This window comes from Rhagoletis zephyria, unplaced genomic scaffold, assembly GCF_001687245.7.
Source record: "Rhagoletis zephyria isolate East Lansing unplaced genomic scaffold, Rhagoletis_zephyria_1.1 Rzeph_scaffold_00956, whole genome shotgun sequence".
Taxonomy (NCBI): domain Eukaryota; kingdom Metazoa; phylum Arthropoda; class Insecta; order Diptera; family Tephritidae; genus Rhagoletis; species Rhagoletis zephyria.
In genome coordinates, this window is record NW_016158040.1 from 1 (window position 1) to 18025 (window position 18025).

Genomic DNA, 18025 nt, shown 5'->3' on the forward strand with positions numbered 1-18025 from the left:
CCGCCACAAAAATGCTGCACGAACTACTCTCCACACCGCGAAAAACCCCTCTACCGCGTAGTGTTACACCACGCAACTTGTCGCCCTTAGAGCGGCTACCGGAAAACTACCAGCAAGAGCATCAACGCACAAAGTACCACTATCGCAGCCAACAACAATTACACTATACGCCTGGTGATCGACGCTTAGATCGCACTACGCAAAGTCTACATTACGAGTCGGTGAAAACGCCAGGCGACCGAACCATGGCGGTGATTACGCCACGCATAACACCACACCAGCAATCAAAGGCGTACCCGGAGGTGGAGGAGGAGGAGGATTGCAGCAGCATCCATGGCAAATCCACCAACAGCACCACACCCTACCCGCAGAAGGTGGCCAATGCGGCGATCACCTTGGCCGTCGTGTCGCTGATGCTTGTGATCAGCAGCAGTATGAATACGGCGCTTATTATCTACATGATTGCGCATGTAAGGCTTGCTGAGACCGCCGCAGTCTATGTAATTTGTGTCAATAATCAATACCGCTTGTCTTACTTTTCAGTTTGGAAAATCATTTTACCTGCAGTTTAGCTTGGTTGCCGCATTCAGTGGCGTGGGGCTTGGTTTCCTCGGTTTCCGTTCGCGCCATTGTGAATGGTTGCCAAATCGCAGCTACACCTCTGGTTATATTCTCGTAACGGTATTCTGCCTGCTCAAATGCTGTGGCTTAGTAGTGATCCTAGTGCTAGATCCTTACCCTGGGTTGCCACTACACGATGTAACTACAGGCATTATACTGGGTCTATCTACATTCACGATTTTCTTTATCGGCCTGGGTGTGGTTGGATCACTTTGGTGCTATAGACCGCCACCAGATAATAGAGTTAATGTTGCTTAAATAATGCATAGAAAATTGTTCAAACAATTATACATTTGATTTAGTTTTTAATAACAATTTTTTTCGATGTATGTATGTGTGTACTATATGAACTTTTCACCGAAGTTGCATGAACACAGATAACTATGTATGCTTGTACGTTCATTATCCTGAGATACGGAACAAAAGTTTTTAAATGCTCACCATTGTTTGAAAGCTTCCTTGGAGAGGATTCCAGCGTCATAAAAATTTCCCGAAATCGATGAAAGGGACTTTTGTTCATAACTTTGTTTATTTTTAACGCGATATTAAAAAGTTGTGTATCGGCTAAAAGACATTTTTAAGAGCCACTTATGCAAATTTAGCTTTAATATACCATTGGCCTTAATTACCTCTTTCAAACAGTAAACTCAACTATATCAATTTTTAACCGTCTAAATTCAATTTTGGTTAGAATAAAATTATAAAACTTTTATGGGTGATTTTTTCCCATGATCCTCTAAATTTAAGACCTAAACACTTTTTCAATAACCATGAAATTTGTTCACGAATAAAAAAAGAAAAAGGGGAAAGCTAGATTTCAGCATTTCCCAGAACGAAAATTTCAAAGATGCTAAAATCCTCTCAAAGTAATCTTTGAAACTAGGTGGGGCATATGAACATTTTTCTGTAGTTCAGCACCGGGGCGATCTAATGTATTATTTATTTAGCTGTAAGTTATATGTACGTAATATTCATAGTTTACTTATAAAATTTAGCTACTTATACTAGTGCGAGTATTGGATTCTTAAATGTAATTCGAAAATAATATTCACGGCTAAAATACCAAAAAATAAGTAGGACAAGTGAATATCACTTTACACTGTTCGAAAAAAGACTGTAAATAAAAAATTTTCGAAATAGAAAAAGAGGCACACACACAATCCAGTTTTTAGAGATTAAAAGGACATACATATGTAAATACCTATGTGTAGTTACCTAAATAATTTTGTATATGTATGGTTCTACTGTTATATGGTTGTAATTAGTTATAAACAAAGCTGTTAAAGTCAAGGGACATTTTGACTAGTTTTGGATATTTTTCTTTTGTTTATTTAATGTTTATATTTTCTAGTTTAGCACTTTACATAACCAGCGCCACATTTCAAACTTCGTACAAAAATTATGAAAATACAACAAGCTTTAACATTTGCATCCGAAAATTTTCAACTTTTTATTCAGAACAACTATATAAAATATGCTCGACAAAATCGTTTGTATCGGAGAAAAAGCCTAGCATCATCAGCAAAAAAAATTATTAAAATTCTCCGCGAATCTTGAAATTTGTACTTTAACCCAAAATTCTAAATAAGAAGTTTGAAATTTTCAGGTGCAAATACAGTCTTGTGAAAAATAATAGGGACACGAAATTGTTACCAGTTTTGGCTATTTTTCGTTTGTTTTTTTTTTAATTTTTATTATCTTTTTTATAACAAATACAGCTCACTATCTAACAAACACCATATAGTGCAAATTTTTTTGCGGAAAAAAATCATCAAAAATCAACACGATTTCTTACCCACTTTGAACTTGCACTTTCTTAAGCTGGAATTAAATGGGCTATACAACTGCACACCTAGATTTAAAGTTTGTTGTTGTTGTAAAATTTTGTTTAACTTATCTAATTTTTCTTTGTTTTGAAGTTTGGATTTATACGGGGTTTGTTAGGTAACGAATTGCATTTTTAAAAAATAATAAACATTAAACAACCAAAAGAAGAATAGCCAAAACTTGTGAGAATATCGTGTCCCTATTATTTTTCACATGACTATATGTATGTTTGTTAGTATGTACTTAGGATGGTCGATTAATCGAACAAGCTAATATGCTGATTAATCGAAGCCTGATTATTTAATTAAATTATCAATTCAAAATAAATCAAAGTAACTAATTTCTCGATTAAATACATTTTGATTAATCGGAATTGAAATAATTTTGTTTATCAGAAAACTGATTAACCACACGTCCCTGGTATGAACTATGTACATATCAATTGTTGATGTCACAGAAATAAGTTAATAATACATATTACAAGTAATAAGTATGCAAAAAACACGGCCGACTTCAGTGCTCATATACTATAAAAGTTATTCGGTAACATATAAAAAACACGGCCGACTTCAGTGCTCATATACTATAAAAGTTATTCGGTAACATATAAAAAATGAAAAATATTCCGTCGAGTTGGAAACCTTCTATTATTTTGAAGTCAGTCAAAAAACCAGGGATGTGAACCGGTTTCGAGCCAAACCGGATTACCGTTTTTTTTGTAATAATTAACTGAACCCTTAAACGAACCGGAATTTTTCACAAATGCTTAATCCAAACCGAAAATCGAACCATTTTTTAAAAAGAATTAATGTTCGTTTCGGGCAATTTTCCCTCCACTTTCTTATCTATTTTTCATTAAATATCGTAATACCATATGTGTTTACCATCTGACTTTTTTTCCACGTATAACGTATGATATAAATCTGTCCGGTTTTATACATATATACAATGGTCGAAAAAATTATAACATCACCACATTTTGAAAAGTTTTAAAATATAATATTTTTTTGGTATATAATTTAGTTTTTTTTTTTATATAAAAATACAATTCATTCTTTAGCAAAAACCGTGTAAATATTAAAAAAAAAATTAAGCAAAATTTCGTAAAAATTGCGAGCTTTTTAATTAGATTTCTAAAAAAAAAATCTAAAAAATCAAAGCTAATTTTAGGTAATTTGAAACTTGTCCTTCATAATACTACTACTAGAATTCAATCGGCCGCAAAACTGCATATAAAATATTTCTATGAAATCTAATTAATAGGCTCGAAATTTTTACGAAGGAGTCTTGGTTTTTTTTTTGGCACAAAATTGGAAACTTGCAGCTACACGCTTTGTTTTCAGAATGAACTACATTTAAAAAAAAAAATAACCAAACTAAATAACAAAATATGTTAAAACTTGTTAAAATGTTCGCGGCTATAATTTTTTCGACCACTGTATGTATTTCTTTTTGGATTTTTACCGAATAAATTAACACAAATATACATATTTTTTTTTTTGTAATTCCCGAACTATTAAACCGAACCAAAACCCCGGTTCAAAAACCAAAAAAAAAACAAAAATCTTTTTAACGAACCAATTCAAAGGAAGTAACCGGCTCGAAGCAAATTTTCACCCGGTTCACGTTCCTGTTGAAAACTATTTGATAGCTTATGTATAAGTGCACAATTTAGCTATTCATAAGGTATACTTATCGCAGCTTTTGTTCAATCTTAGAAGACTTGAAGTTAGTAATAAAGTTATGGGTTTAAATATACAAATGTACATATGTAAGATACTTTTATTGTTTGTCAATATAATACAATGCGAATAAAGGTTTTTGAAGTCAAATGAATTTTAGTCACGAATAATTTCCAGAGCTTTGGTTTCAATTCTGTTGTTATATTTTTGTGTGGATATACGGATTTCTCTGCAATTTATTCACTTGTATTCACAGAATAAGGACAAATTGGCAGAGTTTTTAAACACTTTTGTGATTTTAACCCATATAGTGTCGGCCAACAGACAAAGTCGAAATAAAAATTTCGTTACGTGAAAAGCCTTAAACGGAAATTTTGGGTCCATTTTGTGTACTCGAAATTCCATTTCAACCCCCACTCTCTGGACTTAGGTCAGAAGAACGCCTTTTTGATGTACATAAATTAAAAAAAAAAATTAACGGCAGTTTTTATAAATTAAACTTCTTATATAAAATACCGCTGTTTAAAACTTGCACTCATTTTACTAAAATTTCGTTAGGCATGCAACTGCATATCCTAGAATTTAGATTAAAAAGTTCAAAGTTTTTATGGAAATATGTTGCATTTTTCTAAAATTTGTATTAAGCTGTTATTTATTTGGAAAAATCACCGTTCACTCAGTTTCGGTTTAAGTCTAGGACCCTCTCTCTAAATTAATACGCTAAACCATGTAGTACGTATCATATTTATATGTAAGTAAGCTTAAGAAATAGCGGTTTCATCGATGCGGTCTACCCCGCCAGAGTTATATTGGCCACTGAAGCCTTGTGGTTAGATGCATACTACCACCCTGCAGGACCTATAATCGATCCCTTGTTCAAGCATCAACTCAAATATAAAAAAAAAAAAAACTTTCTAACACAGGTCGTCCATGGTTTTCCGAAAACCATCGGGCGCTCGGTAACGACGTAAAAGTTTAGCCCTCTCCACTTGTGTTACGAAATTTATCACGACGCACACCACAAACTGGAGGGCCGCTCGACCAACCACGTAGCCAAAATATGAAAGCCAAACGTTTTTTCCCCTTGTGCTAATGCATCAGAGCTAGCAATGAGATTTCCATAGTAATAGCTAGAACTATTTTCATGGATCTAAACTTAAGTTTCTAAAGCGTCGCTTGCGTTTTTTTGCATTTTACTGTATTCTGTGCATCTTTTTAGTCAGTTCTGGGCTAAACAATTTCGGGAGATTCCATGCATGGGCCTTATGCATACATACATATTTCCTTCTGCAATGCACATGGGTCTGTTTTATGCTCATTTATCGCAAAGCTCGATTGAGTCCCCAACACCGCCATGTCTTCTGCGTACGAAACTACTTTTGCAGTCTATCTTTCAAATTTCTTAAGTAATTTATTTAGCTACAAGTACCAAAGAAGGGGATCAGGCCCCTTGTGATGTATGTACATAAATACATACTTTCCTTGTTAGCTGGGCCTAGGGATGGCAGCAATTAATCAATCATTTGATTAAATTAATCGATTATCAATCGATGAATTGTAAAATAATCGTAAAAACATTTTCAAGAAATATAAATTCTCTAGTTATCTAAAATTCAGCCAATTTTTTGCAATACCTAGCTGGGCCTTATTCTACTACATTCTTATTTTCTTGCAGCCTTGTAAGTTTGGCTGATTGCAAAAATAACATATTAAACTTTTCGCAAATTTTTTCTTCAATTTCAAATTGCATCTGTTTATGACGCTAAGGGCCAGTTTTTCAGTGCCAGTTTAAACTTAGATTAAGTAAACTGAGTTTAAATTGAACAGCTGGCTGACATTTGATTGGCTGATCTTAGTTTAAACCAACCAGATCGGACCTTTACACTGAGTTTAAACTACAGCCGTGCACTGAAAAACTGGCCCTAAGTCTAAATTTTCTGCACATATGTATGTAATGCTTTTTGTTGTTATGTATGTGTCTTCTCCGTGTTTACATATATGAATATAGATACGTATGTATTTCTTTCTTTCTTTACAGTAAGCTGGGTGAATACCAAAGAGAACACGAGGACGCAGCCGCGGATATGTCCGCCTACGTCTCAAATCCAATAAACGCTTACCTGCTGACAAAACGACTGACCACCGACTGGCGACAAGTGGAGAATTTAATGGCGCACGATGTAGGCGTCGGTAGGTTTTATCTAATGCATACATAAATATGTACACTCATGCTTTGATTACATAATCTCTTTTCGTTTTTCGCAACCCCGTTTTCCTGTTCTAGAGTTTCTGAACAACATCACGAATTACCGCCACATACTGAAATTCCCATCCGATGAAGATTTGAATGGAGCTGCAGTAGCGTTGATGCGGCTGCAGGACACCTACAAACTGGACACATCGAGTGTGGCGCGTGGCATGCTTAATGGCATACAATACAGGTAACGATAATTATCATGAAAGAGACATGTGTAAGTAGGAAGTTGAAGTAGAAAATTTCGAAGTAATCGGTGATCGCAAAGTTTTATCTGCTTATTTGTGATTTGCGCAATAGATCTGAATGATTCCCATTGAAGTTCCTTGCAATTGATAATATTTATTCTACACAAGTTCTCCTAATTTCCCCAGACAATGAAAATCCTTTTGTTTACGTTAGGAGACTCTGGTTACATCACATTTGTTTTTCTGTTTTCCAGCACGGCAATGTCTTCAGATGACTGCTTTGAGTTGGGACGCCAATCGTACGTCAATCATGACTACTATCACACCGTACTCTGGATGAGTGAGGCAATGACTCGACTCCAAGAGGAACCTCAGAATCAAACTCAAACCTTTACGCGGGCCGATATTTTGGAATACCTCGCATTTTCCACATATAAACAAGGTAATCAAGAAATCAAGGCGAATTTATACGAGGTGGTAGCGGCTGCCCAAAAACAAAAACTACACTAACAAACAGTACAAAACGAAATTAAAACGAACACATACATATTTTGACAAACACTAAAAGTTCGCCTTGAAATCAGCAGCTCCGGTAACACCACCTTTTACGAATTCGCCTTGTAAGAAATTTTACAACTTTAAAATTAACTGTCAAAGGATGTCTAAAGTAATGATGGTACTCACTGTTTCAGGCATTTAAGGTGCAAAGTAGTTATGTAGCAATCTAGCATACGTTTTGTTGTTGGAAAATTAACACCTAATAACACCTTAATAAAAGGCCACAAAGAATGATCGCACGCAGAAAAGCCTGAAAGTATGCAATTTTATGTTCTAGCGGCACAGGGTGTAAATAATGAACAAATTCAAATCACAACTCTTCAATTGAAATTTGATTTGGGCACATTATAATATGTACCTACATATGTAGTATGTATCAGCAAATGCTATATAAAACATATGTCCGTATTTCTTTCTTAAGTATAGTTTTTTTTTGTAAAAACATCGCTCTCATGACAAGTAGGATTAACAACCCTGACGGAAGAAAGTGGGTTTTTTAAGTCAACAAATTTTAGAACGACTTTGAAACAAATACATTGAGTAAATGTCTTAAAATTCGATGCTATTTTTACCCAAAGAAACCATTTGTATCCTGCAAATATGCAAAAAGCAAATCTGTGAAGTGCAGAACGAAAGCGTATTCAAACGAAACATACTGACTTTGAAGTTCGTTAAGCCAAATGCATTTTAAAGTCGGATAATTGACTGCTTCCTAGGACATCGCCATGTTAAATAAGTCAGTTCATTGAAGGGGAAAAAGTGGGAATTTCAATTAAAGTAATTTAATTTCCTTCACGGATTTATATATTCAAATCTTAACTGCTTATATATGCGATAAAATTAATGAACTAGAATAAGCCTTTCGATACCCTTTTACTTAATCGTGTTCATCTTACATAAGTGCTATATTTCTCCTTGTTTTTCAATACGGGGTAGACTTGAGTTATACTTATTTAAGTATAAAAAGTAACCCAATAAACATAACGAATTCGGCGCGAATTCGAGACGAGCTCGTTTTCTCTGATAGAACTATCGAGACGAATCGAATTCGAATCGAGTATTGCTAGTTTTTCGAATCATTAACGGAAATGCAATAACAACAAATGATGTTTCTAAGGACATCAGAAAATGTGAAGTGAATAATTTAACATTGATTAGCATTTCTGTAACTAAATACCCATTTCCAGAAATAACCAAGGTTGTACAAATCACTTTAAGCACAGATATTTACTTTGTTCCGATTAGAGGTGGCAGATATTTGCGTACCCGTGACTTTGTCACGGTTACTCCAAAAGTCACTGGTAACTGCTGTGACAACTTCCAAAAAATCACCGTGACAGACTGTGAAAAAGTAACAGTCGCAATGATGTTTTAGTAGTCGGATTGCGCCTTCCACAAGAACAGTAACAGTCACAGTTGCTGCTACGAACTGTGACTGTGATAAAGTAGCACTCTCAATTACATATCGAGAAACTGCGAGCTTAACCTTTATTATTCTTGAGCAAATGCAGTATATACTCGTACATATGTATATAGTTGGGTATATCCTCGGTACGGAGGATGTGTTGCCCGAGGCGGTTGCAAGAGTTCCAAGTCAGCTAGGCTCTAAATAAACTTAAGACATACGGTTCATCACCAGCTCCTTGCTCTGGGATAGAAATTTCACGGCGGAATAAGGTTATGCTTACGCCCAACGTAGAGTGAGTAAGGATCTCATGTCGATTTACCTGAACTTAGTAACAAGTTGTTCTGCGGTTTGTGAAATAGCTATTAACCCTGGTAAGACCGAGCTCATTTTATTCGTCAGGACTTATAATGTGTATAATATTTAGAAGCGAGTAAAAACAAGGTGGCCTATTTGGCGTTTACAGTGCCATTGGTAAAAGATGCAGCCTCCAAATCTAAAACACATGTAGCTATGTAGAGACCATTATAGGAATAATTGATTGTTATATTAGTGCTTAGACGAGCTCCACCTCCGATTTTGCGGCTGTTTCCGGAAGAGGTTGCCGATACAGAAAAGTAGACGACTAGACATTTACTAGAAAAATACCGTCGAGAAGAATAAATATTTAAACAGATAGCCAAGATGAGAGTGATTGCCCGGTAAGGGAATGCTTGACCTCTCTCGTGCGGTCGCCTCGAAATACTTACCAATTAGGTTGATTTTGGTCCCAGGGCATAGCAACATTTCAGTTAACTGAAAGACTGTGGAATTTGCTTACATGGCATCTTCGAGTTTATTTTTCCTGGCAGAAAGGATATAGGAGTTCAAGTGGTACTCATGTCTTTGGGAAAACCCTAAGACATTCACAACTGCAAGGACCTTCCAAGAGCTGATGAACCGTAGGCGGCCAAAATAGCTTCTTAAACTGACCAGGCATTAAGTCTTCGAGCAGGAGTGCAAAGAATGTAGGGCATATCAGCACTCAGCTGCCCGCTTTTGCTAAGCTAAATCCGAGGGAAATCTCTGCCTTCGGAACTTCATCTTGGGCACGCAGCGCTGCCACCTACCCCAGCCCTAAGCTAAAACATCCATCCATCAAAAAACTTTAGAACAGGAACTCAAATTAATGTTGTTTTTAATTTATTGCAGGCAACGTGGAAAGAGCGCTTACGATGACTAATGAACTATTAGAACTAACACCCGACCATGAACGCGCCAGAGGCAATAAGGTATTTTACGAAAAGGAGATAGCTGAACTCCAAGCTGAACGCAAAGTCAAAGGTGACGATGGTAGCGAGAGTACACCTGTCTCTGATTTGGTAAGTCTACGATGCCTAATTTGGCAGCAGTCGGAATTCACTAACAATTCACTCTGCTTGATTGCAGCCGATTGCCAAGGGTGATCCCAGTGATTATACCTTTAGCGAACGCAAAGCATACGAAATGCTTTGTCGTGGTGAATTGAAGCTGACCCCAGCGGATTTGCGACCACTCCGATGCCGTTATGTTAACAATAATGTGCCCTTCCTGCGCTTGGCGCCACTCAAACTCGAAGAAGCCTTTTTGGACCCTTATATTGTGATCTACTATGACGTCATGCATGACAAAGAAATTGAATTGGTTAAGAAACTGGCGCGTCCTCGATTCCGTCGCGCTACCGTCCAGAATGCGGTTACCGGCGAATTGGAAACCGCTAATTACCGTATCAGCAAATCGGCATGGATACGCACAGAGGAGCATAAGATCATTGAAAACATTGTACAACGAACAGAGGATATGACGGGTTTAGACATGAGTGTGGCGGAGGAATTACAGGTGGTGAATTATGGCATTGGAGGCCACTATGAGCCGCATTTTGATTTCGCAAGAGTGAGTTGAAGACAGAATTATTCATGCAAACAATGAAATTATTTTAGCGCCAGGGAGTATACATTGAGTTTTTAACATTGTATCTCGTTCCTTACAGAGGGATGAGATTCGTGCCTTCCAAGGGCTCAACACTGGCAATCGTATCGCAACGGTGTTGTTCTACGTAAGTCTACTTTGACGCCGCTTATAGGCAAAATATCTCAGTACAATTATAGCCGTGTTTACGGTGTGAAATATCTTTTTGTTTACCTCGTAGATGAGTGACGTGGAACAAGGTGGTGCCACAGTCTTTACAAACTTACGCATTGCTTTGTCGCCCAAAAAAGGATCAGCGGCCTTCTGGTACAACCTGCACAGGTCCGGTGAAGGTGATTTCAGAACGCGTCATGCGGCCTGCCCTGTTCTAACTGGCTCTAAGTGGGGTAAGAATACATACAAACAAACATATGTGCATACATACATGTATATGTTTAAGTATGTATATTTCTGTACATACGTTCATACTCACATACATCGGTAATATATCTTTAATAATAAATACTTACTTATCTCTTTCAGTCTCGAACAAATGGATACATGAACGCCAACAAGAATTTCGTCGACCTTGTGGTCTGGAACCTGACCACGGCGAATTTGCAATTTAAGTCCATTTAAAGAAAAACCAGCAAGCGGAAGTATGCGTACGAGTATTTAAAACTTGATAAGCATTCAAAGTTGTTACCTAAGAGTTCTAACTTTTTGAAGTCGTACGAAGCTTTGTGTTTATATTTGACCGTTTACATGTCGGCCATAACTTTGTATTTTCTACATTGTTACTGCTAGAGCATTCAAATTGAAACTGTTATCGGCAACTGTTTGCACATTTAGAAACGCTATGAAAAAATCGACTCAGAAATTCGGTATGCCATTTTGTAAATGTCGCGTTTTTTCTAAAATTAGTGAAATTCAATTTTATAATTGTTAAGCTCTTTTTTATGCCACTTACATAAGTACATATGTATATTTGTACTATTCTGTTTGTACATGCGTAGATATACATACATATACATATATGGATATGTATGTATTTATTTATCTTATAAAGGTTTTTTAATATAAAAAAAAAAAAGTTAAATTAAAAACGAGTTTTGCAATATATTTATATGTATACATGAATTTTTACTATTTTTGATTTTAGGGGAGGTGAAAAGGTGAGTGCAACCTTTGTTTAAAAATATGCGTATTCTTTTTGCGCTTTATTTATTTTTTCGGAAAAACGTTAAACGTCGAAGGTATAGAATAAAGGTAATGCCGCATTATACTAAAGCCAGCTTCCCGACATAAGCTACCCAACAAGCATTTCAGTAAACGTTTTTAAAACTAACTTAAATTAAGTTTGCTATAATAAGCGTTAAATAAGCATTTTTAATATTAAGCTTATTAAAAGTTTTTTCAAATAAACCTTTAATAAGTTTTGAGAGCGAATGTTTATAAATAACTTAAACTTATAAATGAAATGTAAATGCCAACGACATGAAGTAGTAAATATAAAATTTTTTCAATCGTAAGTGACGTGTTTACGTTTTTTAAAATATATTATTAAAAGAAAAAATTAAATAAAACCAATGCGGTAAAACAAGAAAATCCAATCCAGGACCCGCTGCGCTAATCGGTGGAGCATTCGAGTCTTCAAATGATGAGTTCCCCTTATCCTTTCTTAGTTTAACATTCAATTAAAAATGTATTAAATTTTTTTCAGAAAAGTTCATCAATGAGAATGGCGGCGATAAAGCGCAATATATAGCTGCATCGATGTCCCTTTTCCAATTTGCCAATAACCGCAAGTAATTGAAAGCACGCAAGAATATGTAATANACTGTAGATGAGTCCGCGGAAAATTCGCATTTCGTTTAGTTTCTAGATGTTAAGCAATCTATGTATGAGGTTTTAATGAAATATCTTTAAATAAAGGGTTATAAAAATGTTTATAAAAAGCTTTCTTTTGAAAATTTTTAGTAAGTTTATATTGATACGCTTATATAAAACTTTTTTTGAACCTTTATTATAAGTTTACACTTTTACGCTTATAAAAAGCTTTCTTTTGAACATTTATTACAAGTTTATATTTCTACGCTTATAACCAATGTTCCTTTTCGATTATATTACGCTTACTTTCAAGCGTTTTATAAACAAAAAATCAACGTTTTGTAAGCTTAATGTTTATAATTGAAAACTTAAAAAAAACTTTCTTTAAGTTTATTTCGCTTGTTGGGTACGAATACAGATATGTATGTATGTATGTATGTATGTATGCACATGTGTACAGTGTTGCCAAACATGGGCTTTTCATACCAAAACTGGTAGGTTTTTTTCCATTTAGTAGGTTGGTAGGCTTGATTGGATTTTGGTAGGTTTTAGGACAATGAGTAATTGTTATTTGCGAAAAATAGAAAATATGTACGTACATATCTCCATATAGCAAACTTTTTTACACAAATATTTCACCGGTGCGTTCGTATAATGGCGGCCACAAACATGTAAATATACCTGATTCCTAAGTACAAACGTTATTATTGCCAATATGCAATACGGACATCCATATATCGTGACCTAAGGGTGAAAAGGTGCCAAGTCCATTTTTAGAAATTTTTCAGGAGAGACGAAAAATCGATGTAGTTTCGTATTACCTGTCATTCTGCATCAAAAACTAAACTTTGAAAAAAAAATGGACTTGGCACCTTTTCACCTTTAGGTAGCGATATAATTTATGGCGTACTTGGACCAAGATTCCAGAAAAGTCTGCCAATGGGCTCGTACTCAACCATATTTCAGGCGGAAGTCTTCCCAATCGAAGTCTGTGTTCGCGAATGTCATCGTAGAAGGCAAATGAGGCCAGAAAAAATATTATGTCGGACATTCAGGCAGCGTTAAAGGCCTTAGAGTCTTTTAAAATGGCATCAAGGCTTGTAAACTCTTGAACCACCTGCGAGCCCACAATAGCGTCACGCATGAAGGGTTTGAAGGCAACGAAAGGGCTGACTGTCTCGCAAAGCGTGAAGCCCAAATGCGTTTGCATGGTCCCTAGCTTTTCTGTGGTACATCTAAAGGATACACTGCAGACCTACTTAGGAGCTAGCTGGGAATAATCTCAAATTGCTGCCTACTGGCGGAAGTCAAAGGGAATAAGATAATCAAAGATATGCATAACTCTTTCCAGCAGGAGCTCCAAAAGACACCTTGAACTTAGAACTCTTACTGGCTACCTGACAGCACACTGCAAGTTAACGTACGGTTTTAATTAAATGGGTCTTTTTGAAGAGAGAGAGGGTTTGTCGGCTGGTGAAAGAAACCCCAGAGTATATTCAATGTGCCTGCCCACGAAGCATGAATCGTAGATTGATACACCTTGGGGAACGATTGCCTTTTCCATCTAAAATTTGGAACATGGCCTCATCCAAAGTGCTGAGCTTTTTAATAGCACAATATATTTTCTTAGGTCGCAGCGCGGGTATCTTCGACGTCATAATAATAATATTGTCACTAGATACGAATAAAGAGCTCGGAAAAACTCTTTGGGGAGTTCTGGGGAATACTGTTGCACTCGAAAATATAGTTGACCGCGGGTCTATCTTCGCTGTCAAAGAGGTTAACGCGGCTTTATTTGCCGTCACCTATGTTAAGAGTCTTTCTTCGCCGAAAGTTTTTTACGCCTCTTTTTTCGCTATCAACTTTTGAGCTCGCGTCTTTATTCGTATCTAGTGACATATCATGTATGTGTAAAGAGACATATGTGCCCATGGATAAGTCTGTACAGTAAAATTAATCGTTATACGCAGTTAATTTGTTTTTATTAATCTAGTTGTGTTTTACTTTTACTAAATGTTATGTTAACTATGTTTTTAAAAAATTTGACATTGAAAACTAATATTAAAACTCAAAAAAATGTTTGGTAGGTTTTGGTTGGTTATGGTAGGAAAGGTTGGTAGGAAAAAAAATTTGTCTGTGGCAACGCTGCATGTGTACATACACCCCGCGACAAAATGATACGATCACTCAGTTTGGGCTACTTATTTTTTATTCTATTTTTCAAACTAATTTGAATTATTTGTTTATACAAGTAATTTTTCCTTAAAAAACAAAAGAATTATAGAAATTGGTTAACGTAGTCCACAGTGGTGCGGTAACATACATAAAAAAAAAATGTATATGTATATATTCCGACGAATAACTCTCTCCTTTTTGTGAAGTCGGTTACAGTGATGCCAGACATTCTTTGTTAAATTACCCAAGAATATCGGAATAAAAATTCCACAATTACCCACATCTTAAAATTGTATGTATTCAAAACATATAAATATTTCAGAATTAAAGAAGTAACATTCATGCTACCTTAATATGCATATATGTACATACAATATTTTTTCGAAATTCGATCTATAGATTGTGCACTAAACGCCTAAAAGAATTTAAAAACATTAATAAATTAGCTTCAATGTTTATCAAAAGCCAAGATTTTGAAGAATCTTTTTTTTTTTGTTTTTTATTTTTTGAATACTTACTGGCAATTCATAAAATGATCACCGTTACAAATTTTTTGCATAGTGTATGCGAATATGGTTTCTGTGACTTAAACGTTGAAGCACTTGACATTTTATTATGTGAAAAATAACACTGGTGATGCGGTATAATGACCAGTTCTGGCTACATTTCTTTTGTTTTTTAATGTTCTAGTTCATTATATAATAAACTGAATCACCATTTCAAGCTTTGTACAAAAATTCTATAAATTCAAGCAAAATTTCACCTTAATTTCAATCTTTTATTCAGAATTTTGAGAAATTTTACGTATGCTGTTGTTGAGCCTGCTAAATTTTAGTAGGATAAAGTGCAAGTTTCAAGCGTACAAAATTCCGTTAATTTTTTCCAATTTTTTTTAGCTGACGGTGTTGTGCATTTTCTTCCACATAAAGTATGCTCCATGATTTAGGTGAAAATTGGTTGAATTTTCATAATTTTTGTACAAAGTTCAAAATGCGGATCTATACGCAGTTTATTATATAATGAGCTAGACTTTTATAAAAAAAAAATATATTATATTAAACATTAAAGAATTTAAGAAATGTTGCCAAAACTGTTAAAAAAGGTGTTTCTATTATTTCTGCCAACTGTGTAGCTGTTAATTTTTTATGTTTCTTAGAAGTCGGCGAACGACTCTATGCAAATATTAATTCGAAAATATACGAAAGAGTTATAAAATAATCTAATCATTTTTTCTTCCCAATTAGACGCAAGCGAACGCATGTGTGCAACTGTGGCATACTCTTTAAAGAAAAACATTACTCCATTTGTATATATGTACCCTACATCTATCTCAGTTGATCATACTTATATATGTATGTAAGTAGGTATGTACATTAGACTACAGAACCAAAAAAAGTTGCGGGTTTTCCGCCGGGATTACAAAATCTAATATACATACATATATATTCAATAGAATGGTATTTTGCCACTCTTTTAATTTCTTTGCAAAAAAAAACTCACTCACGTCCCTTTTTTCCAATACCAACACATCTTAATTCATCTTGGAATGACGCTCGTTCATCCTACCTTTCTCTTTTATCCCTTGAATGAGTTTTTTTATCAAAAAAAAAAAGATACCTCACAAGTCTAAATGGGAATAGTTTAGGTTCAGTTATTCAGGTTTTTGTTATATCCATCTTTGGAAAAAGTTAAAAACAGCATTTTTTATTCAAATTTTTTAACCTTAAACCTTTTTGTCATTTGAGGGTTTTTGTAATCTTTAAGAAACTATTTTTATTCATAAAAACTCCATTTTGGAGGTATTTTCAAATCGGTCCAGCTCAAATATAATATATTTTATAATTCCAATGGAAACACAGTGAAAGGTCTAATTCAATTAACTAATACAAGAAGTAAATGAAATAAAAAAATGCCACAGTCAAACAAAATAATATTAAGAAATCTTTAGTTTGAACGTTTTGAATGTTTGAAGAGGGTTGCCACGTGTTTAAAAAGTTATATTCAAAATATTTAATAAGTTGTATGTATTAATAAAAAATGGCTATCGATCGTAATGGGTTTGAAAAGTCTTTATTTCTAACCTTTATTTAGGAGGGTTGCGCTGTATTCGAATAACACTGGTCTACAAGGGTTTTGCGAATAAGACGGGACCTAGTGTTTCCGAACGGATTTTTCGTGCTGAACACGAATCTGGGGTCCAAAACTTCCCATCACGTCACGTTTTCGAGAAAAAAGGGGTTGAAACCCCTAAAAACAGCGTTTTTGGCCATTTTTGAAAAATTGTAGAGCTGAACCCTGACGTGCTACAAACTTTGTATATGTCAGAAATTAAAGGCTAAATCGTGCCCTTTCGAATGAGCCCTATGCCGAATTAATCGCATGCACCCTTAGATCAGGGGGTGTATTTGTGTCTAGGAGTCCAATTTTTATATCCACCATATTCGACCCGTCATCTTAAATTTTTAAAATCTAACTGCAGATTCGTAATCAGCGACTTTTAATATAGTTAAAACCTTGGCATTATTAATTTTCTATGATCGTTTAAGATTAAATTCTTTCTGTGATCAATTTTTCCTGCACCCCTAAACACAAATACACCCCCTGCTTTAAGGGTGCACGCGATCAATTCGGCATAGGGCTCATTCGAAAGGGCACGGTTTAGCCTTTAATTTCTGATATATGCAAAATTTGTACCACGTCAGGGTTCAGCTCTATAATTTTTCGAAAATGGCCAAAAACGCTGTTTTTAGGGGTTTCAACCCCTTTTTTCTCGAAAACGTGACGTGATGGGACATTTTTGACCCCGGATTCGTGTTCAGCACGAAAAATCCGTTCAGAAACACCAGGTCCCGTCTTATTCGCAGAAAAAAAGTTGAAATTTGTAGACCAGTGTAATTTAATTCAAATTAGTTCATCAGTTTATTGAAATACATGTGTAGCACAATGTCAAACGAAAGAGATTTTAGAGGATATTAGTTTGAAAATACTTTTGAAAAGGATTTTCAAAAATGAGAGCTAAGGCCTGTAGATGTGTGATAAAGTTTTAGTTATTTTTTAATCAAGAACCTTTTTCATTGGTATAGGGTGTTTCGAAATTTGATAAAATTAAAAACCTGTGCTATGCGAGACTTATCTTCACTCAGAAACGGCTGCGCGGTTTTAGATGAAATATGACACTCAGATCTCTTATAACTCTGGCTAACATTTGGAATGTTAATCAAGTTTGTGAAATTCAATTTTGGGCGTCTTGACAGCATTTGGGTTCACCAGTTATTATTATTTTTAACACCTTACAAACATAAATTTTCCACATCCGCTAAAAATTCTTGGTATTGTGAAGGATGCAATTGTAAATGCTTTTTCAAGCTTGTTTATCTTTTTGACGCTTCACTTTCCAGGGAAAACTCTTTCTGGCACACATTGGAAATCGCAGTTGATTTTTTTCTGTTGAAAAACTTCCAAATAGCGCCCATGTTTCTACAAAATCACAGCAAAACGCAATTGTATCACTTTTATGAATTTTTTAATATATAGAGTTCTTAGGTACATCTTCAAAAGT

General features: G+C 35.1%; 2 protein-coding genes across 2 annotated transcripts; both read left to right on the plus strand.

Moving 5' to 3' along the window:
* Positions 1-8: 8 nt before the first annotated feature.
* Positions 9-1895, plus strand: LOC108362181 (uncharacterized; the record flags this gene model as incomplete). The annotated part of the gene is made up of 2 exons (XM_017615051.1): positions 9-470; positions 544-1895. Coding segments are annotated over 2 exons (798 nt in total), but the record flags the coding sequence as incomplete, so codon positions are not given.
* A 4193-nt stretch (positions 1896-6088) lies between these two features.
* Positions 6089-11495, plus strand: PH4alphaEFB (prolyl 4-hydroxylase subunit alpha-1). Its single transcript, XM_017615050.1, has 8 exons — positions 6089-6320; positions 6415-6571; positions 6827-7014; positions 9727-9896; positions 9964-10446; positions 10544-10609; positions 10703-10868; positions 11005-11495. Exons 1-8 carry the CDS (start codon positions 6104-6106, stop codon positions 11088-11090), a joined length of 1533 nt encoding a protein of 510 aa, XP_017470539.1. The 5' UTR covers positions 6089-6103; the 3' UTR covers positions 11091-11495.
* Positions 11496-18025: the final 6530 nt, after the last annotated feature.